Source organism: Crotalus tigris, unplaced genomic scaffold (genome assembly GCF_016545835.1).
Source record: "Crotalus tigris isolate CLP2741 ecotype Arizona unplaced genomic scaffold, ASM1654583v1 scf7180000024433.2000942, whole genome shotgun sequence".
Taxonomy (NCBI): Eukaryota; Metazoa; Chordata; class Lepidosauria; order Squamata; family Viperidae; genus Crotalus; species Crotalus tigris.
In genome coordinates, this window is record NW_024100601.1 from 165,690 (window position 1) to 186,275 (window position 20,586).

The 20,586-nt window shown below is 51.6% G+C and overlaps 2 protein-coding genes across 14 annotated transcripts in view; one reads left to right on the forward strand and one right to left on the reverse strand.

Moving 5' to 3' along the window:
• The window catches only part of PMFBP1 (polyamine modulated factor 1 binding protein 1), a 23,601-nt gene extending 15,332 nt beyond the window's left edge, over nt 1–8,269 (forward strand). For 7 of the 12 annotated variants that reach the window (XM_039331059.1, XM_039331056.1, XM_039331058.1 and 4 more), the window contains 13 exons: nt 3,214–3,423; nt 3,530–3,709; nt 4,051–4,203; nt 4,307–4,427; nt 4,530–4,687; nt 4,775–4,952; nt 5,305–5,434; nt 5,517–5,658; nt 5,807–5,974; nt 6,859–6,971; nt 7,096–7,170; nt 7,406–7,499; nt 8,137–8,269. In XM_039331059.1, coding sequence (XP_039186993.1) covers nt 3,214–3,423; nt 3,530–3,709; nt 4,051–4,203; nt 4,307–4,427; nt 4,530–4,687; nt 4,775–4,952; nt 5,305–5,434; nt 5,517–5,658; nt 5,807–5,974; nt 6,859–6,971; nt 7,096–7,170; nt 7,406–7,499; nt 8,137–8,205 — 1,791 coding nt within the window. In that variant the 3' untranslated portion in view covers nt 8,206–8,269. Of the gene's footprint in view, nt 1–563; nt 3,424–3,529; nt 3,710–4,050; nt 4,204–4,306; nt 4,428–4,529; nt 4,688–4,774; nt 4,972–5,304; nt 5,435–5,516; nt 5,659–5,806; nt 5,975–6,858; nt 6,972–7,095; nt 7,171–7,405; nt 7,500–8,136 lie in introns of those variants that run through there. The other 5 variants (XM_039331054.1, XM_039331055.1, XM_039331064.1 and 2 more) reach the window with 5 other exon arrangements.
• On the reverse strand, nt 7,918–19,536 carry DHX38 (DEAH-box helicase 38). Of its 2 annotated transcripts, XM_039331052.1 has the most exons (26): nt 19,143–19,536; nt 18,897–19,063; nt 18,717–18,827; nt 18,454–18,625; nt 18,217–18,335; nt 18,055–18,131; nt 17,436–17,591; nt 17,125–17,286; nt 16,934–17,041; nt 15,591–15,709; nt 15,364–15,501; nt 14,899–15,085; nt 14,572–14,757; nt 12,433–12,573; nt 12,240–12,350; nt 12,045–12,161; nt 11,532–11,639; nt 11,341–11,453; nt 10,993–11,201; nt 10,742–10,896; nt 10,504–10,659; nt 10,281–10,415; nt 9,304–9,429; nt 9,098–9,193; nt 8,773–8,894; nt 8,588–8,672 (listed from the first exon to the last, which is right to left on the reverse strand). In XM_039331052.1, the coding sequence occupies exons 1-26, from the start codon at nt 19,466–19,468 to the stop codon at nt 8,588–8,590; spliced, it is 3,702 nt and encodes a 1,233-aa protein (XP_039186986.1). In that variant the 5' UTR covers nt 19,469–19,536. The 2 variants fall into 2 exon arrangements, with proteins under 2 accessions (XP_039186985.1, XP_039186986.1); XM_039331051.1 differs by having other exon boundaries at nt 7,918–8,672; nt 18,717–19,063.
• Between the last annotated feature and the right edge of the window lie 1,050 nt (nt 19,537–20,586).

Below are 20,586 nucleotides of genomic sequence, written 5' to 3' on the forward strand. Positions count from 1 at the left end.
CCTTCAGCTGCCTTGCAAAGTGATCTGATAAAAAGTGGCCTCTTGAACATGACATCTCCACAGGCTTCCTCTCCTGCTCTTTCCCACCTGGAAGCAGCCATGTCCTAGGCTGCATCGATGGAGGGATAGTATCAAGCTCACATTATGTGTTAGTACTGCTTTATGCTGCTTTGGTAAGACCACATGTGGAATGCTACTGCATCCAGTTTTGGTTACCACAATACAAAGAAGATGTTGAGATTAGAAAGAGTGCAGGGAAGAGCAACCAAATGATTAGGGACCTGGAGGCTAAACTTAAGATTGAATGCTTGCAGGAACTGAGTATGTCTAGTCTAACGGAGAGAAGGACTAGGGGTGACATGATAGCATCTTCCAATATCTGAGGGGCTGTCACAGAGAAGAGGTGGTCAACCTATTCTCCAAAGCACATGAAGGCAAGACAAGAAACAATGGATGGAAACTTATCAAGGAGAGAACCAACCTAGTACTAAGGAGTAATTTCCTGATAGTGAGAACAATTAACCAGTGGGACAGAAGTTGCCTCCAGAAGTTGTAGGTGTTCCATCACTGGAGGTTTTCAAGAAGAGATTGGACAACCATTTGCCTGGCATGCTATAAGGTCTCCTGCTTCAGCAGGGGGTTGGACCAGAAAACGTCCAAGGTCCCTTCCATCTCAGTTATTCTCTATTCTGTAAGGATGCATTCTGGCACTTTTCTCCAGTCAACTTGCTGCTAGTTTTGCAGGTCACTCCTGCCAGCAGAGTGCGAAGTGAGGACAGTTTGCAAAGGGGGAGGAATTCTGCCCATTCCTTGGGATGGAGGCCCATTTTATCAGTGCCTCTGAGACAGAAACCTTGCAGGCTTTTGACATCCCACAATGTTCCTGTTCTGTCCTAAAATAGGCATTCTGACTAGTGCTCGACAGACAGCCCTAATCTAACCTTCAGGTTTGCTTTCTAATTTTCAGAGTCAAGGTAAAACAAATTGGCCCACATTAATTGTCTGCACAGCCACCCAAAGCTCTGAGCTGTGATTTATGAGCTCACAGCAAGCACCCTGCAACACATTTTTCTTCATTTATTTTTAATGAGTATCTCAATTAATTTTCCAGGAAACATCTTAATGATGTTAGAGATGAATGTTAATAAAGTCTGTGCCTGTCAGGCCCCAAAGAGCCTCAGGGGTGGAGTATTTCGGAGGGATCCCGCCTGTAGTAAAATGGCAAATGGTTCTGTCTGCCAGTGGAGACGGATTTCAGGGCCCAGCACTTTCTTCTTGAGGCTTGTTTTTGAGCAAAGCGCGGGGCTGATGTCAAGCCAGTTTTGTTTGTTTCGGAGTTTCCAGAAACCAAGGACTTATTAGATATTGAGAAAAAGTCTTCTCATCCTTCAGCAGTAGTGAAATCACTGGAAGTCATTGTCCTACGTTTCACCAGCAAGTGCTGTTTCAAGTGCGTAGCCAGGCCAGAAAACCCTCCCTCCAGAGGCTGCCTGGCGATATTTCAATTATTTATTTATTCATTTATTTGCCGCCCACCTCTGACTCTGGCAGCTTATAGCACAAAAATGGCAAGCCTCTACCGCCTGGATTAGTGCCAGGGAAGGGGAAAGCCCCTCTCAGGCCTCCAAGAAAGGGCTTAATGCCAGGAAAGGTGCCACATTCTGAAAGAAAGTGCATGGTAGAGTGACGCAATATGCATTGAAGCCAGTCTCTCTACCCCCCCCCCATTTTTGCCTCTAGCCCTTGGGTGACAGTCGGGGTCCACCACTTCAGTCCTGTTACCTCTGATTTTCAGGGCCATCTGAGCCCCAGGAACAGCACCCAAGCCCCAGCTTCAGAAGCTTGCGATTTCCAACAGGCAGAGAGTTATGCGATGGCAGCAGGTTTTATCTTCCCAGCCCCAGCCAGCGGGGCTTCTTTTCCCAGGAACGGCTGCAGGGCCTGAAGGCAGCCACAGATTGGCCCAGCAACAAGAAGCTGCGGAGGGTGCAGGTTCAGTTCCTTCACCATGGGAAAAAGGTGGTTGTAGCATTGCTGAGTTCATGGTTTCTGACCAGCATTTTTGCCGGAAAAATCCATGTGCTGGGTATTGGGTCTCAGTGCTCAATATCAAGCCTTCAGTTCCGCCAACCCAGAGGATTAATAAAGCTCCCAGGAGCTCTGAATTAAAGATCTCTCCCAGCCAGGAAAGCTGCTAGTTTCTCATCAGGCCACAGATATTTGCTTTTTCATGCATGGAAGGAGAGAGGAGGTGTCTCATTGCGTGCTGGCAAGAGGAAGACTGAAAGGGACCAGCTGACTCTCTCCTCGGGCATTTGAGTTTCTTCCTTGGCCTTCTGTGAGATGCAAGTGGCCTCCTTGCTGATCCAAAAGTGTCATACAGCCCAGCCTCGGTTAGGATGCCTCTCGTGGTTTATGTGCAGGAGGACTGGTGCTTGTTTTCTTGGGCGTCCTGGTTTCTCCTGGGCCAGGTAGGCCCTTATCGTGGAGCAGAGGATCAGCTTCAGCAGAGCAGAGGGCAGTCAGAGCAACTGCCAAATCTCAGCCAGGGGAGCAGCTTTGAAACCTGCTTTTTAGCGAGGTAAAGATGAAAGAGCTGGGTCTATAGGTGTTACTGTTTTTCAGTTTTATCTGTTTGGGTTTGTTCCATACATTTATTCAGGACTCTGTTATTGTTTGGATTGACATTATGCTGGAATTTAGGAGAGACCCCTGGTTTTCCTTGGCAGCTGTACATGCCTTGGGGAAAGGTTCCTCCTCCCTTTCTCCAAATAGCCTCTGCAGCCCTGTATGGTGGGCTTGTACCTCTGAATTAAGGTAATTTTCAGCCAGTTGGGGAGAAGATGATAGAATGGTGGGAGCCTTTCTTGTTGCACAAGGAGGAGGAACTTTGGTGGTCTCTTTCCCTCTCATCCCAGAGGCAAGAGGCTCCCCATCTTGACCTCTGGGTGATGCCATTTCCATAGAGTCCAAGCAAGGCTGCCCTCCCAGGGCAGTTGCAGGGTTGCCAGGTGGCCGTGGAGCAGCTGCAGCACAAGAAGCCCAAGAGGGATGGCCTAAGCCAGATGCAAAGCCTGGAGTGCAGGCCAGGACAGCCTCAGGCCCCGGAGATGCTGCTCCAAGATTGCCAGGCTCTCAAGGTCCAGGTGAGCTTCAGAACTCCCTTCAAGCCAGGGCAGCACCTTATTTTCTCTGCCTATGTATACTTCACAGCTCCAACAATCTAAGGCAGTGACCCAGGAGCAGGAAAGAGAGCGCTCTCTTCAAATTGAGCGGGACTGGCATATGCGGGAGCAGTTGAGGCAAGCAGAGATTTCTGTCCATGTTCTGGAAAGCAGCTTGGATCTCTATAAGAAGAAATACCAAGCTGCTCTGGGCCGAGTTGGTGAACTGGAGAGTCAGATGCAGCATCGGGAAGAAGAGGTGATCACTAGTCAAATTCTCCCCTGATGGTGCTGAGAAGCTGAGGGCAATGGACCGAACAACAGCTTTTCTGCCACCATCTTCACCCTAAACTGCTCTGCTGTAGGCCGGGAGGAAGGCTGCCAGGTGTGCAAAGAAGCTGGACAATCTTTGGAGTAGCGGCCAAGCAGAGGATGGCCTTGGACAGCTCAATGCTCGGGAGATGGGCTGGGCTTTGCAGCTCACAGGCCAGCAAGACCAGACCACTCAGGAGCTTCAAGAACAATTGGCAGTCAGCCACGACAAGGTGAGTGTGGCCACAGCCCTTTTCCTTCCACTCTATAGAAGGGAAGCTGGCGTGGAGGGGGAACTCTGGTATGCAACAGATGTTAAGCTTCAAGTCTGTGGTGAGAAAAGGGCCTAGGATTTAAATCCTGGCTCTGACACACAGAAATCTCAGTGGTGTTCCACAATAGCCTGATCTTTTATGAGTTCATGATGGCTTATTTACACCCAGCCTTGGCGTGTCTAGGAAGCTTGGGCAGGTGGCTGCTGAGTGTGTGTGTGTGGGGGGGGTTGCCGAAGGAGCCATATTGCCTTGTCTGGTGGGAAGCTGACATATGCAACATGCTGGTTGTTCCTCCCAAGAGTCGGCTCCTGAGATGGGCTCTGTCTCAGCTGCTGCAGCAAAAAGAAGCCGTGGCTAGCCTGCACCGAGAGTTTGCATCTTACAAGTTGACTCACAGCTGCTCAAATGCAAAGTACAAAAAACAGATGATCAGCCAGGCGGTACTTCATCAGGTAGGCCTTGTACCAATAGTGCTGGCCAGCTGGAGCAAGCAGTGAGGGATCTGCCACAAAAGGAGCAAAAACCTAGCTCCCTTTCTCCGTTGAACTTGCCTAGAAGCTACAGCAGGCAGAAAAGGAGGGCTTGCAGCAGCAGGCGGAGGCCTACTGGGCCCTGGTGCAAGAACTGAAGCTAGAGCTGGCACGGGAGGCTGAGCTGAACAGCAAGACCTTGAAAGGTAGAGCCCACCCCCTCCCTCTCCAGTCCCCTTAGCTGGTCCTTTCCACACTAAACTTGGCATGTGCAGCCAGGGGTCCCAGCTGACTGGGCCTTGTTTTAGATCTGGCTCGCCTGGAACTGGCTGTGCAGAGCCTGTGCCAAGAGGCAGCAACAGAGCAGAATTGGCAGCTGCGGGAGCTGGCTGTGCTGCAGCACCACGCTTGCCCAGTGCAGGCCCTGCTGGGACAGAGCCACCAGCTGTGTACACAGAAGGAATGGGTGAGTATAGCCCAGGGATACCGGTTGGGGAGGGCTTTGCCAGGGGAACATTGACACTCGCTCATGCCCCTCCTCCATGCCGTTCAGAAACCGGACAGGCTCCTTCAAAGGGCATGGACTAATTGCAGCATCTTCTGGGACCGGGCCCACGTCTTGAATGCTACCTCACAGGAGGCCAAGCAATGCCGAGCAGTCTCTTGGCCTGGTGTGACCCCAGTGCTGCAGCCAAGGAGGCCCAAGAGCCTGGAACAGTTCCAGAAGGCTGGTAAGAAGGCTGGCTTCAGGTATGTCGGATGGGGTAGATCACACGGGCCAAGAGGGCCAATTTATGGGTTGCTCCTTCCCTTCTCCCATTCTTCTCCTTTCCTGCTCACCAGCTGATAGGCAGAAATTCTATTTCATTCTCACTTAGAGACATTTATCCCATTTTTCTAATGCCTGGGCTAAGTGCTTCTGAAGCATCAACTAGGCAGGAATAAGACAAAGCTTCCAAGTTTCTGTCAGTACAAAAAAAGTATATCTGTAATTCTGGCCCAATCCAAGCATGCTGAACCATGGGAGTCCAAGGGCCCTGGGGCCCTGCACTCCCCCACCTGAGCCTTTCCTTCTACCTGCAGCAATGGAGGTGGCCCAGGAGCAGCGGTTGGAGAGCAACCTTGAGCCTCAGCGTCTTGGGAAAGTTGGCTGCCCACTGGAGGTTCTCCTTGGGGGAGGCTGCCTAGCTGAAGCAAAACTGGAGCAGAAAAGGTCTCTTCCCTTGGCTGAAGCAGGCCAGGTTGGGGAGGGGACCTGTCTCTGGGTAGCAGAAAACCAATTGCTTTCTTCTTAGCTTCTTGGGAGGAGGTGGTTCTCCTGCTGCTGCCATCTCTGGCAGAGAACTGCTAAAGGAGCTGATGGAGGAGCTGAGCAGGTCCAAGCGGCAACCTCTGCAGGCAGCATCCATGCTGGAGCTAGAGCTGTTGCGGCAGCAGGTGAGCTGCATGAGGTGGACAGGAACAAGCCCCTCCCCTGGAGAAGCAAGAGCCTGTTTCTCTGTCCCGGAGAGCACCTGCTCCAAGACATATGGCATCTGGAGAGCCACACCGCTGGGGTGGGATTGACGGCCAACTTCCCATGCAGTTACAGGAGACGGAATGGAGAGTGCAAGGCCTGAAGGCCTGTGTGATGGAGCAGAAGGCCGAGAACTATTCTCTGCAAGAGCAGCTAACCAAGCATATGGCTGTGTTGGGGCTGGTGCATGGACACTTCAGGCAGGCTCGGCTGCAGCTGCAGCACCAGGCAGAAGAGGTGAGTGAGCCCAGAGGGCTGATGTCCCGTGGCTGGGCAGCTCCTGTGTCCTGGCAGCACTACCAAACATCAGCTGATAAAAGGACCAGAGAGCTCAAAACCCTCAATAAGGGCTCCAACTTCTCCATTGCTCCTACCCTACCCAGCCTCTCTCCCAACATGAAAGGTGGGAGGTGTTCTGGAGGGGCCAAGTTTTGCCTGCCCTTGTTTGGCAGGAGCAGTTCTGGCAAATAGGCACGAGGCCACCAGCTGGCATTGCATGGAGGACGGGGGGGGGGGGGGATAGGGCGAGTGGGGTGGGCCCTGCCACCCCTCTAAGTGCTGGATGCCATAGCCAATTTAGAGACTACAAGCATCACTAGTTCCCTATTTATCTTCCTAGCACCAGCACGTCTTAGCTGCACACTCTCCACCATTCCACCGTTATTTGTAGCTCAGACTCCCCACTCTTCCTTCCATGTGCTGCCTGGCCCCGAGGGCAACCATGGACTGGGGAGAGAAATGACCTCTCGTCTGTCCTCTCCACTGGCCTGTTTCAAGGAGATCTCCAAAAGGAAATAATTCTTGCATTTCCCCCTTCCTTGCCTGCTGTCCCATGCATTCCACCCAACAGGGCAGAAGGGGGAAACAGTGATGGTCAGTCAAGGTCCTGTTACTCCCTAAAGGTGGGCAGGAATCAAACCAGAAGCTCGCTGTAGATGGAGCCCCTTCATTTCGCTCAGAGGGTGGCTGAAGGGGTGATGGCTCTAAAGAGCATACTCTGGTCTCTAACCCTTCCCTGCTCTCCTTGGCTGGTCATTTGCAGCAGATTTGGAAGGTCCTTTGAGGGAGCACTCTGGACCACAGCATGGCAACCAACCCAGATTGCTTTTTCCTTCACCCAGCAGATAGAATCTTTACAAATCTCCTTGGAGGCATCCCGTGCTGGCCACCACTGGCTACACCAGGAGAGCGAGCTGGTGCTGGCCAATGTTCGCCAGTGGGTAAAGGAGCAAAAGTGAGTGTCAAAAGTGAGCAGAGGACAACCCAAAAGAGATGGGTGCTTCTGCTGTTTGCTAGAGGTGAATTTGGGGCAAAGGGGAAGTGCCGTCTGCTTCCTCAGCATCATCCTTTCATTACAGGCAGATGAATGAGGAGCTGGGCCATAAACTCCGAATGCAGATCAAGCAAATTGCCCAGCTCACTGGCGAGAGAGAGTGAGTGAGAAAAGCTGCTCTTTGGTGCTGGGGTGGAGGTGAGGGGAGTATTTGTGGGATTCCTTCACGCACACACACACACCCCCCCTTGGTGAAATCAGACCATGTACATGCTTCGTTTAGGATGGATTGAAAACCAGCTATGGGCACCTTTAAATTCCAAGCATCTGCAGTGATTATGAAAGTTAGGATTATTTAACCCCTAGGTTCTTTGCACCCCTTCTTCCTCCCACAGCCTTCTGCATCAACTATTGGAGAGGCTGCAAGAGGACAACCAACAGCTGAAGAATGAAGTCAATGAAAAGCGCATTATATGTGAGCGCATCAAGGTGAGTGCCATGAACCACTAGAGACTGGCAAGAGAGCAGATGATGCCCAATTACAGCCCACCTCCCGATTTCCTTGATTGGTCAAGTAGCAGAGGAAGAGGGAGATTACTTACAGCAGGGGTCCCCAACCCCCGGTCCGTAGACTGGAACCAGTCTGCAACCTGTTGGGAATTGGGCCACACAAGTAGCGGGTGAGTGCATGAAACCATCCCCTCTCTCTCGTTGCCAGTCCATGGAGCTGGAAAGGTTGGGGACCGCTGGCCTAAAGGAAGCATATTTTGACCTGCTCCCACAGAACCCTCTTTATTGCAGCTGACTCTTAAACACACTGATCTGCACTGGAAATGATGAGAGATGGATGGTTTTAGAGGGGGATTGGAGTTCTTTAGGGAGAGCATCTTAACAAAAGAGGTCTTGATCTTGCTGAAACTTTATTACTTCCCAATTGGGCAGCCTACATCCAAAAAGAGGCTGCAAGGTAACAGATGGAATTGGGTCTCCAGTTCCTGATTGCAAGTAGAAGAGGAAAATGAACCAAGAGAAATAGAATGCTGGAATAGGATGGGTTGGACTAGGAAGGGTTTGGCCTGGCCTGGCCTGGCGAGCACCAGTAAATATTGGGTGTCTCTGGTTGCAGGCTCTCCATAACAATGATTTGGAGCCGCAGGCTGTACTGCGACAACTCTGGCACATACTTCTGTTGTGAACAAGCGCTTTTACTCCCATTACACTCATCCACCTTTCCAGGGGCCAAAGCTAGAGAAGGCAGATCCAGAGTGAAGGTAAGCCATGTCCAGAAAAGCTGGTCTACAGCCAGCAGTGACCCCTTCCTGCAGACCCGGTTTTGCTATCGAGACAACTTGTCTAAATGCCCCATCCGTAGCAGCTGTCATGATGTACCACTTCTACCAGAGCACCACCCTTGCTTGAAAAAAAGACCCATTCTGTTGACACCAAAACAGCCACCAAAAAAGTCCAGGAGCAACAATGTTTATATAAACAATAAAATGATATCCTGATCTCAGCAGCAGAAGGATCCGGCCAACAGAGCCAACGCAAAGCTATATATAATGCAGAGATGTCCATGGCTAGAGGCCAAAGCGCGCTGGTGTATGGCGAGGGGTGGCAAGCCGGCCTTGCTCCTTGCGCCCTGGTGTATAAATCTTTGTGGATCTGCAAAAAGGGGCACAAACAGGAGGCTGAAGAGAGCAGACTACGCCAGGCTTGGGACTTCCCCTCCCCCCCCCCGGAAGAGAAGCCCACGGGGCCATACCTGGCGCTGCCCACTGGGTTGCAGCGCTCCTGTTCTTCTCTGCGGGCCCGGAGCTGCTCTTCTGCGAGAGCCATCTCTTCTTCCATGGCAGAGGCTTCTTCCTTGGCTCGCCGCCGACTCTCCTGGAATAGAACAAGCAGCCACGCAAGACGTCATCCGTCTTCCCCAAATGCTGTTACATAGACTTGATGTTTATATCTTGATTGATGAGCAGGGGTATTTTTTAAAAAAAGTATTTCCAAGCAAGAACTGCAGTCTGCCAGAATCAGATCCAGCTGGCTTTCTTTTGGAGCAACTAGATGCTCCCTCAGCAGCTCATTCTCACCTGACGAGACTTGCCAGCATGCTTGATGCTGTAGAACATGGGCCCCAATTCAGCCAGCCATTCACCATCCACAGCTGTGACACACTGCATGTACTCCTGCAGGGTAAAGGCAGAGGTGAGGGAGCCCGTAATGGAGAAAAACAGGTCCACCCATATCTGCCAGCATCATAAGCTGCAGGCCCCTTTCTCCCAAGGCATCCCCTCACCTTGGTAGTCATCACCAGTTCATGGTAGACAATATAGTCGGGAGTGTAGCCCATCCCAAAAAGCGAGCTGGTAGGGTGCAAGTGGCAGCGCATCCCCGTGCGGATGTTGACGTATTCCCCGATGCCCTGCAGCAGAGCAGGAAGGTCAGTGTTGCCTGGCCCCAGTTCCTTTGTAGGCCTTTAACTGTTTTAGGAAATCAACCTGAACACAAAACCGGCCTGGAACAGCCAGAAGACACTAGAGAAAAGGGGGCCAAGCACTTGGGTGCAAGCGATGCGGAAAATCTGTAATTAATCTTCCATGCTGAGACAGGATCATGGGATTTTGAACATGGCATTCCAGGAGAACATTCCTTCATGGACTGGGGCTGGGTTATCCAAGGGAATGCCTGACGGAGAGGGCCACAGGGTTCATATGAGGGGCCTACATTTGAAGGGTACCAGAAGTCGGACCTTCTCTGCGATCGTGCCCCTTTATGCAACCTTTCCCCCCACCCCTAAAGTTAGCTCTATCCCTCAGGGATGTCCTCAAAACCTGGTTATGTCTTCAGGCTTGGGGTCTTAGTAAATGTGGGACCTTTTAAGGTGGCTTCCCTATTGTGGTTGCGCTCTGTGTATGTGTGTGTGTTTGTGTGGTTTGATTTTTAATAATGGGTGTTTATATTTTTATAATGAGTGTTTTGTTAACAACTGTTTTTACGTTTTGGTTTTATTATTTTCTGCTGCCAAGAGTCACTTCCAATGAGATGGGTGGCTATTGTATATCAATTTGATTAATAAATAAATAAAATGAAGCTTCCTTGGGGCTGGATCCAGACCTGACCTGCACCTTCTGAGACTCCCAAAAATGAATCTGGCTGAGGACGATGGGAGAGGAAACGAGCCCAGCAAGTGGCAAGGCCACCTTGGGAGTGGGGGATGCAACAGATGGGGCAGGTGCAGGGGAGCAGCACAGGGAGCCAAGAGCCCCTCCTCACCTTCAGTCTTGCAGCCTGGTGAAAGTAAGCAGCACAGATGCACTTGCGGACCACATCCCAGTCAGTGCCACAGGAAGCCAGGCTCATGTGTTGCTGCACCATGATATCCTTCAGCTGCGCCCGCACCTCCCGCACCTGGAAGGCAAGGGCCAGAGCAGGTTCAGCTCCCTCCAGGGTTGCTCTGCGCCCGGCTGGCGCCTCTTGGGCCTGCCCCAACGCCCACCTTGCGCATGGCCTTTGCGTGAACAAAGTGCTCGTTGCACCAGAGCGTGGAATAACTATTATTTTTCCACTGCAGATAAACATTGAGGTAAGTCAAGTGGTCGCTCTCGGGAACAGCAAACTTTTCTCGCACCTGGTCGCTTTCTTCCTCCCGACCCTGCAGAGAGACGGCAGAAAGAAAAGTGACAGATCGGGAAGACCACTCCTGAGACCAAAGACCTAAAGAGTCCCTGACCCACCTTTGGCCGGTAAAAAATGGCTGGGACCGAGAGCATGGAGACAATCAGCAGGATCTCAGAACTGCAGCCCATATCACAAGAAACAATCAGCATCTTGGAGAGGGCTGGATCAAGGGGAAACTCCACCATCAGGCGTCCAGTCGATGTCAGACTACCTGGGGGGGACAGTGATCTTCTGAGCCAAGCCCCACAGAAGAAGCACAACCCCCCCCCCCACACACACATATGGGGCAAAGGTTGTTCCACCCAACCTGTGTTATCAAGTGCCCCAAGAATCCACAGCTGGTACATTGAGTTGAGCATGTTGTCTTCTGGAGGGGGATCCATAAAGTGGAACTGCAGCAGGTCCTGCACCCCCAAAGACTTGAGAAGCAGCACCACGTTGGCCAGATTGGTACGCTGGATCTCGGGGACAGTTGTGCTCAGCAGTTCATTCTTGTATGCACTTTGGGTGTACAGTCTGCTCGGGAAAGAGAGAAACCACCTAAATGGAGCAGCCTAAGCCACAGCAGGAGAACCAGATTTGGCAGCTGCAACCAAGCATTCACTGCAGCACCCTCTCACTGCAAGGAGACCCTTTGGATACGTACAAGTCCTACCTGAAACACTGACCTGGGCCTGTCCTTCCGGCTCGGCCAGAGCGCTGATTTGCATTAGCCTGGCTGATTGGATAAATTTGCAGAGCATCCATGCCAATCCGTGGATTGAAGACCTGAGATGTAGGGTAAGCAGGGTAAGTCAGGGCTTCATCCCTAGGATTTTACATGTTCCCTAAGCACGCTTCCTTTACCTTCAGTTTGCAATATCCGGAGTCAATCACAAACATGATCCCATCAACTGTCAACGAGGTCTCTGCAATATTGGTTGCCACAATACACTTCCTGACTCCATCTGGTGCCTGCCAAGAATCCAAGTTTCAAGATGCAGCTGCCAATTCATCAGCAACTTTGAAACACTCAGCTTCCCCCAAGGAAAGGCCCTGAGGGGATGGCTTTTAACTCCAGCATCTTTGCTTTCAGAAGCTAAGTACTGCAAAGGCTTAACAATCCCTTTGATTGAAATGGCCTGTATCCTCAAAAAGCTTCTAGTTTCTACTTCCTAAGAAGAGAAAGATGTTTGACTTCTCAAGCAATGGCACAAAATCCATCTATTCCCAGGACTCTCACTTTTGCTGCAAATCAGGCTGCTTGCCAACTATTCTAATTTTGAGTTTGGCAGAAACCGTGATAGACTCTTCAAGCTTCCAGTTACCATTGCTAAGTAAATCCGAGATTGTCACTAGTGGAAAGGCAGGAGGCTGTACCTTCTGGAAGATCTTGGCCTGCAAATCTGAGGGTAGCTGAGAGTAGATTGGTAGCACGGCTAGGGCAGGAGCATTTTCCAGCTCTTCCAGATGTTCCACAATCTGCTCAGACGTGACCTGCAGGACGAAGTGAGGCGAATATATGTGCATTACGGGGCTGACTAGGATCTTAAACACGCCCACAGATGGACTTACCTCAATGTCCTCCTGGCCTGGCATGAAAATGAGGATATCTCCAGGGGCACTGGAGAGGTGGACCTGCAGGGCCTGCTTCACTGCTGCCTCCACATAGTCTTCTTGTGGAGTCTGAAAGAGCAAAAAAGAGGCTGATGCACTCATCCAGCTGTCAGCTGAACATCCGAGTCCAGGCCTCTGATTATCCCCATACCTTGCTGAAGAGAACGTCAACAGGAAAAGTGCGACCTGGAATGTGGAAGATGGGCACATTTCCAAAGAAAGACGCAAACTTCTCTGCATCCATGGTGGCTGAGGTAACGATCAGCTTGAGATCTGAGCGCCGGGCTACCACCTATGAAAGGACAAGATTGTTGCCAAAGAGCCATATGAAAATCCCAAATTTGCAGCCACTCATTTTGCATTCTTTCTTCCTTTTGCCCAATGAAAGTTTCAGAAGCAAACATTTGCTTCTCGGTTCTCAAGGGATTCACCACTTCAATTTCCTAGCAAAAGATATCATGGCTGATCATGTAATAGATTGCTTCTGATCAGCTGCCTCTTTGCAACCCCCAATATAACAAAGTATTGAAATGGGCAGCCAATGCATTTTAACCAATTGTGCTCACTTTCTTCTGACCTAGCAGCACTACACAGAGTATGGCTGAGGCTGGCCACATTAACTTTAGGAGGAGTTCCTAGTCATTTGTGGAGCAAAGATTCATTCTGAAGATTGTACTAAAAACACCCTGACAGAGAAAGACCTAAACAAGAACAAATACCTATTCGGTAGGGACTTTGTAGGTCTTCTAGTCCAACCTTCCCTCTGCTCAGGCAGGAGACCCTGTAGCATACTATATTTAAGAAGCAGCCCATGAAACTGTTGCTTTGAATAAGACCACTGATACACAGGAAAGACCTTTGGAGACAGGTGAAGAAATGCTGCCTAGGGAATGGGAAAGGAAGGAGCCTCATTTCCCCCCCCCCCAGCTGCACAGGGGGTGGAACAAGAGGCTCAGAAGGGACCCTCCCTGAGTTCATAAACTGTAAAGGTGACGGCAGGCAAAGCTGACTCTCAAGACTGTTAATATAACCTTAACAATAAAAGAATGAGCTCATTTGGTCATGTTTCCTGTCTCGTCTGCCTGGTATGGCTGACAAATCTGCTCTGAAGGGCCTATAAAGCCAGGCTGTTAGAAGCAGCATCTCTAGAGGGCTCTGGGTTGCTACCTACGGCAATGCTGCCATACTGCTGAATGGATAAAGGCTGAGCGAGGTTGGCAATTACAGCCTAAACAGGTGAGCCTAAACAGGTGAAGGACCTGAGCGGGCCCAGGGTCACTTTCACTGAAACAAAAGCAAGGAACTCTTTATCCCTCAGTCCTCTGAGCCCTCAAAATGGATGACAATGTTCTACATTAGCAGTTTTTTCAACAAGAAGCTGGCCCTCTTAGGATAAAATCAAAGAGGGCTTCAGACATACAATTGGAAAGATGCAACATCTTCCCATTCAGGCACTTCAGGATCAGGCTGTCAACACTGCTAACATTGGATGTTCCTGCTTTCACAACTGATGAAAATGCAGCCATTTTCTCTATTTCTTTAACATGCTTTTTCTTACTTTAGAAATTAGGTGCAGCAGAGAAGGGGGGGGGAGGTTGGAATGTAAGCTCAGCTAGCCATAACACAACACTGTGGTGGGAACCCAAGAACAAGCTGATAAGGTTTTGGCTGCTGTGGAGCTAAGGAGAAAGCCCATGCTTTAAGCTAATTGGGGAATGTGATTTATGACAGTTTATTGGGGGTGGGAATTGCACTTTGTTACTTTGTATTAGGGGGAAGGGAATTTAGTTTTTGGGTTCAACTATGCAGTGCCGATACTTTGTTTCCCAAATAAAAGATTCTTTAAGAAAAACAATGCCCCAAAGTTCTTTTAAAGGGTTTCATCTATCGGAACCATGACACAGGCAGTTTCTGGGCTCCAGTGAAATGCCCACAGCTCCCAAGAGAAGCTGGAGCTGCTTGCTCACAACTGCTGCTGCCACCACCACTACCACCAATTGGCCGGCCACACCCAGGATGTTTACAAGCCCCCCCCCCCCGGGCTTCCTGGGAGATTAAAAGTGGGGCTGGAAGAATATCAACTTGCCTAGGTTTGCCTACTAAGGGCCAATTTCAGCCTTGGTCCCAGCTCCACCTTATTATCTACTCTTCGATACCCAGTTGCACACACACCACTTTTAGGTGGTGTTGAACGTGAACAGACGAATGAGCCGGGGGGGGGGGCATGTTATGTTTCATCCACTACAGGAGCCCTGCCAGAAACCCCAGGCAAAACCCACCCTGCACCTACTTCTCGCAGGAGGCCAAACAGCACATCTGTGTTAAGCGAGCGTTCGTGAGCCTCATCCATGATGATGGCGCTGTAGTGATCAAGGTCAGCTTCACGTAGAGACTCCCGAAGCAAGATCCCATCCGTCATGTACTTAATCACAGTGTTCTCGGAAGTGCAGTCCTCAAAGCGGATGGCATAGCCCACCTGGCCCAGACACAAGGCCAACAGGCTGAACTCACCAAGCAGGCCAGAAAGGGCCCAGGCCCCATAGCCCTCAGCTGGCCTCTTAGTGAAGGAAGCTAACCCACGGCCTCCTCCAGATGCCCATTGGCCTGCTGCACTCACCTCCTCCCCAAGGGCCACATTCATCTCCTCACTAACACGCTTAGCCACGGACATGGCCGCCACTCGGCGTGGTTGTGTGCAGCCAATCATTCCATAGTCCGTGTAGCCATCCTTGTGTAGGTACTGTGTCAACTGCGTTGTTTTGCCACTGCCCGTCTCTCCCACCACAATCACAATGCTGTTGTCTCTGTCAGGAGGTAGCAAGCTCTGTCACTGGCTGCAACGGTGCTGCATAAACACCTTTACCCCCTCCTGGATTTTTAAATTTACAAAATGCCTTGATATTCCCTACACTGTTTAATACAGGCATTCTGCATCATTTTATTTGCCAGGACTTATACCAGAATTTACTGGATACGCGATAGTGTAGCACTGGCTTCAGTAGGACACTGCTCTCCCATCCCACTGTCTGTTCCAAGAGAAGTCTTGGTGAAGGCTGGAGGAGAAAGGGAGGGAAGTACAGACCTGACAACTGTCAAAAGCTGTTGCTGAACAGCAAAGATGGGCAAGTACTGCCTCTGCTCCACAATTGACTTTTTTTTGGCAAACTCGCTGCTTGCCTCACTTTTCTCTTTCACATGTCCAGCAAACTTCTGTTCTGTCCTGCAAGGGGAGGGTTCAGAGCTTTTCATCCCTTGTCAGGTCACTCTCCCCCCCCCCAACCAGATCTTTACAACTGACCTCCATCCTACCTGTAATCCACCGTGCCATCCTCAGCCAGGATTTGCCCTGATTCCTCCTCCTCTTCCTTCTTTATGCCCATTATGTTCCCAAGTTTCGTACCTGCCAGCTCCCAGTGCCTGTGCTGGGCCTACAAAAGCAACACCAAGCAGTTATGCCTGCCCGTGGTTCACTCCTGCAGAATCCCAAGCCTGGTAATAAGAAACTAATGGTAGGAGCCAAGCCCATGCAGTGACAGAAATCTCTTACCAAGCAAGAAATCAATTGAATATAGTTGCAGCTAATATAAACCAAAGTCAATTAAATGAGCCATTACTGGACAGACACAGGCCCCAAAATGCCCTTCTGAACAAGAGTTCTCAATGTTAAAGTCAGCCGTCCATCTCCAGCAAGAGGCACTATTAGAGAAAAATGCTCCTTTCTTGCTGCTCCTTAAATCCTCTAAGACAAGATCCCACAGCACTAATACTGGGATGAGGAAGCTGCATAGGATCAATTTGAAACAACTGGTCCCACATGTACCTGGCCTCTGAACCAGGTAGGAGCATCTTTCAAATGATATCTCAAAAGCTTCCAGTAAACAATGCTGCATTTGTGTATAGCAACTTAGGTGCTATACACAAACAGCAGCTCTTACCTGCTGCATCCCAATCACAGAAAGTAACCTTCAGGGGCTGCCGCCCCTTGGGCAACACATTACAGCACCCTCACTAGAAGGTGACAAGAACCTAGACTTCCTTCCTCAAATGAGGCTTTGGCTGGCAGCCAGTTGAAGTTGAGCAAAAATTCCTATAGCTCTGGCTTCCACCAGTAATGGAAGCCGGAGCTACAGGAGTCTTTGCTCAGCTTCAACTGGCTGCCAGCCGAAGCTCTTTGGTGAGAGTGCTACCCCACCTGGAGGATGGTACATTTCTCTCCAGATCATGGATTCCTCATCATTCAGTGCCCCCCCTCCAGCTTCCTGCTTCAGGATTTCCCTCAGCTTACACAACTAAACTTGGTCCCCTTACTTTAATATGTTCTACGAACCACTTGAGCACTGTACCTGCCTTCCCTACTAATGGTTCAGGAGAGATTGTATTATTTGTTTTGCTTATTATTTTCCTTAAATTCACCTTTATTATTCTTACAAACAGCTCAAGGCACTGAACATATCAACCACACCTTCCTCCTTTAATTAACTCCCACAACAATTCTTTAAAGTGGGATGGGCTGAGAGGCTGGCCTAAGGCTGGACTTGAACTCATGGTCTCCCGCTTTCTAGGCTATTGTCTTCACCACTAGGCCAAACCAGCTCTCCAGGAAGGAGTCGGGGACCCACCAGCACCCACACAGCAAGAGACTCAGACAGCACCTTCTTTCGCTCTTTTTGCTCCCGGTGCTTCCGCACCAGCAGGCTGCCTTTGCGGGCAATAATAGCCAAGTCAGAGGTGGCATCTTTGACAGGGATGACGGGCTCAGGCTGGAAAGAATGAAAAAAGGGATAATTTTAAGGCAACAAATGTCCATTGCTCCTCCCCCCCCCCCAGCATCACGTCACCTCACCTGCTTGGTGAAAACAATGCGCCCGTCAAGAAAAGGAGGTACCAGGTTGTGCACCAGAAGATGCACCCGGGCAGCATTATCCTCCTCAAAGTCCTCCTCCACCTCCAGCCGATGCACCACACCACTCGTCAGCATGCGGTTGGTCTCCCAGCGCTCATTATCCTGCCAAACAGAAGGTTAAATCAGGCAGCAGCTCCCAAGCAGGCCTTGTGGGGCTCACAGCAATGGTAGAGAACAAGTGGACCCTCTGCTTCTGGATCACAGCTGAGCCCCAGGCCCCCTCAACCTAGCATGCCCCTGCCTTGCCCTACCTCATTGATCTGCCTGCGCTGAGCTGAGATGCGTGTCTGCTTTTGCCTCTGCAGGTGCTGCTCACGCTTCCTCACGTACTCCTCTGAGGAGGCAGCCAGGGGGTTGTGGAACTCATCGTAGCCCTCGTCCATCATATACCAGTCCCGATCAGCTTGCTGAGTAGAGGCAAAAATGGTTATAAAGTCTCCCCAGAGAAAAAACAAGGTATCTTCTGCTGTGCTGTTCATAGCTGTCAATGCTGCTATAACATCGGATGTTAGCATCACAACAGTTCCCCCTCCCCTCAGGAAAGAAACCCTTTCCTCAACACTACAAAGAATTGCAAACTGATTTCCTGATTACACACACACACACACACAAACACACACAGCCGTTTCACCCAGAGAGGCAAAAAGAGATCTCCAAGCCCCAGGGAGAGGTCTCTTCCTAAGGGTTGATCACACCCATAGCCCGCACTTAGAAAGCGAAAAGCAGCCACAGTCACCTCAGTTTGTCAATCCAAGGTTTGCTTTGGTCTCATTCTGAAGTTTCTTGCTCCGTTTCTCTCCTTTCAGCCATTTTGCCTCAAATAGCAAGGTAACCAAGAGGTCACCCGAGGGCTTAAAGCTGCCAACTCACCCGCTGATCGTCTTCCCATTGCTGCTGTTCTTCCTCTGTTTCAAATGCAATGCTGTCTTCCCCATCCTCACATCTCCCTAGAAACAAATCTGGTGAGATGCCAATTCTACCTAGGAATAAAGCAAACCCGGGCCTCTCCCCATTCTGCAACCTTTATCTTACCCCTGCCTCTGGAGAGCCAAGGGGGCCCACCCAAATGCCTTCGGTTGTCAGCCCACTCGTTGTATTTGTAAGTAGGGGTGAGCAAAGGAGTCTCCTCAGGACACTTGCTCCTGCTGGACCTGCAAAGGGCAACCACTGCAAAGCTCACACTCACAACTCTTGCTGCCCAACCAGCCCAGCCCAGCCCCCGCTCAGGCGCAGCGCAGCGCCATTGTGAGCCATTAGCCCCCACCATACCGATCGCGGTCTCCCCGCTTCTCGTTCTCGCGAGGCTGAGGAGGGCTCCGGTGGCTCCGCTCGGCGTCCCGGCAGGAGGGAGATGGGGAAGGAGACTCCCACTGGGAGCGGCGGGATCCGCTGTAACCGCTGTCTTCCTCCTCCCAGCTCGAGTGCGATGGCGTGGCTGCATCTGAGCACCGGAAAGGAACGAGTGAGCGAGCCAGCGAGCGAGGGGCAAAGCCGTCCCCCTCCGTGTCAGGCGGGCTCCCCACACCAAGCACCTTTGGGCGGCTGCCGTGGGCTCTCCGGCTCATTGCTCGGGGCGCTCCTGCTCCTCTCCGAAGAGCCTTCCTTCTCGGCGCGGGCGCTGCGCCGGCAACAATCGCGGGTCTCTGCGGAGAAAGGCCGGTCAGCAGCGGGGGCGGAGGGCCCCGGGGGGCCGACGCCGGGCTCGGGCTCACCTTGCTCCCGCTTGCGCTCCTGCTCCCTCCGACGTTCCTTCTCCTTGGACGAAGCGAAGACGCCCTGCTCCCGCCGCTCCCGCTCCCGCTGCCGGCTGCGCTCCCAGAAGCCCTCGCTGACGCCCCCCGGGTGCGACGGCGTCTCTACCTGGGCCGAGCGATACTGCCTGCAGAGGAGGGACGGGAGATCAGCCGGCCTGCCGGGCGGCCCCGGAGCCCCGGCGAACCGCCGCCCGCCCCGCTCACCTGTCCCTGCGCCGGCGGCTGCCCCGCTCCGTCCCGTCGCCCGCCTCCTCCGGCGGCTGCCGGGGCGGCTCGCCCCCGCCCTCCTCGGCCGCCCCGCCGCGGGGCCTCTTGGCGGGCCGGTCCTCCCGCTCGCGACGCTTCTGGGCGGCCAGTAGGTCGAGGCCCAGCAGGGAGGCGCGCGGCGCCGGGATCTTGAAGACGTGCTGCTCCTCGGCGGCGCTGCGCCGTTTGACCAGCACCAGCCCCCCCACCTGCTCCTCGGGCGCTAGCCCGGCCAGCCGGTGCAGCGAGGCCTCCGCCGCCGCCGCCTCCTCGCGCTCCTCCATGGGCCCCTGCGCGACGCTTCCTCTTCCGGACGGAGCGGGGCCGGCCGTCCCAGAATGCTCCGCGGTGGCCTGTTCCTCCTTCCGCTATAGAGCCGCGGAGGGCCGTTCTAGGCGATTCCGCCGCCTTGGAATTGCCTGGCAACCGCTTCATCCGTGAAGCTTCGGTCGGCGTCGCGTGGGCTGGTTCCGGCCCGGTCCTTATGCACAGCGTGGCCAGGGCTCTCTGCTTGTTCTCGGGCACCGGAATCGGCCAGTCGGCAGGGGACCTTGGCCGTGTCCTGGGCACAAAGCTAGGCGGGTCTCCCGGGCCGAGCCGGTCCCTCCTCAAAAAATGCCACCTGAAAGACCGCGCGGCTTGTCCCTGTGCTGGGCAAGAGCCAAATCCGAGTCAAGGGTGAAAAAAGTTTCCTGCCATTCTTTAAAAGATATTAGCTCAACTGAAATTCTGGGAGCATTTGAAAACCTGGCCTTGACTCCAAGCCTGGTGTTGTCAGTAACGGCCCATTTGGTTTTGCTCGCAGAATATTTTAGTCCAGGCTGCCTGTTGATTTAATGTTTCTAGTACTTCCTGGGATTTGGGACTTTGTTACTAATACATTAATAAAGGTAATATTGTATTAGCATTTTAGGGCGCCTCCTCCTCTGGAGTGCAGGAAACCATATTTTCCCTTTGAGCCAAAACCATTCCCTTTGATGTGTGAAAATCAGCCCCTTTCATCAGTCAAATAGGACTGCTAGTGTTACAGAAACAAACCCAAGAGAAAAAAAGGGAAAAGAGGAGATGCAGTCTATTTCAATAGCATCTCTTTTCTCCCATCTTAGACATGTCTTTGGATTTGTTGCTTTCTGGTGGATCATGTATATTGAATGTATCATTCTGTACCCTAGGTAAAAACTTGACCCCATTAATAAAATGTTTTTCACTTTGCTTGATGTACTTGCAGTTTGAGAGGTTGAAAAAGCATTTTGCAAAGATATTGTTTCTCTCTCAAATTCAGGAAGTAGGCTTTTTTTCCAGCTCCATGCCATTCAGGTACCTGAGTTTGAAAGGCAGTGCTAGATGTTTTTATGTATAGTTTTGTACGCCACCCAGTACACAGGAATTGAGTAGCCAATAA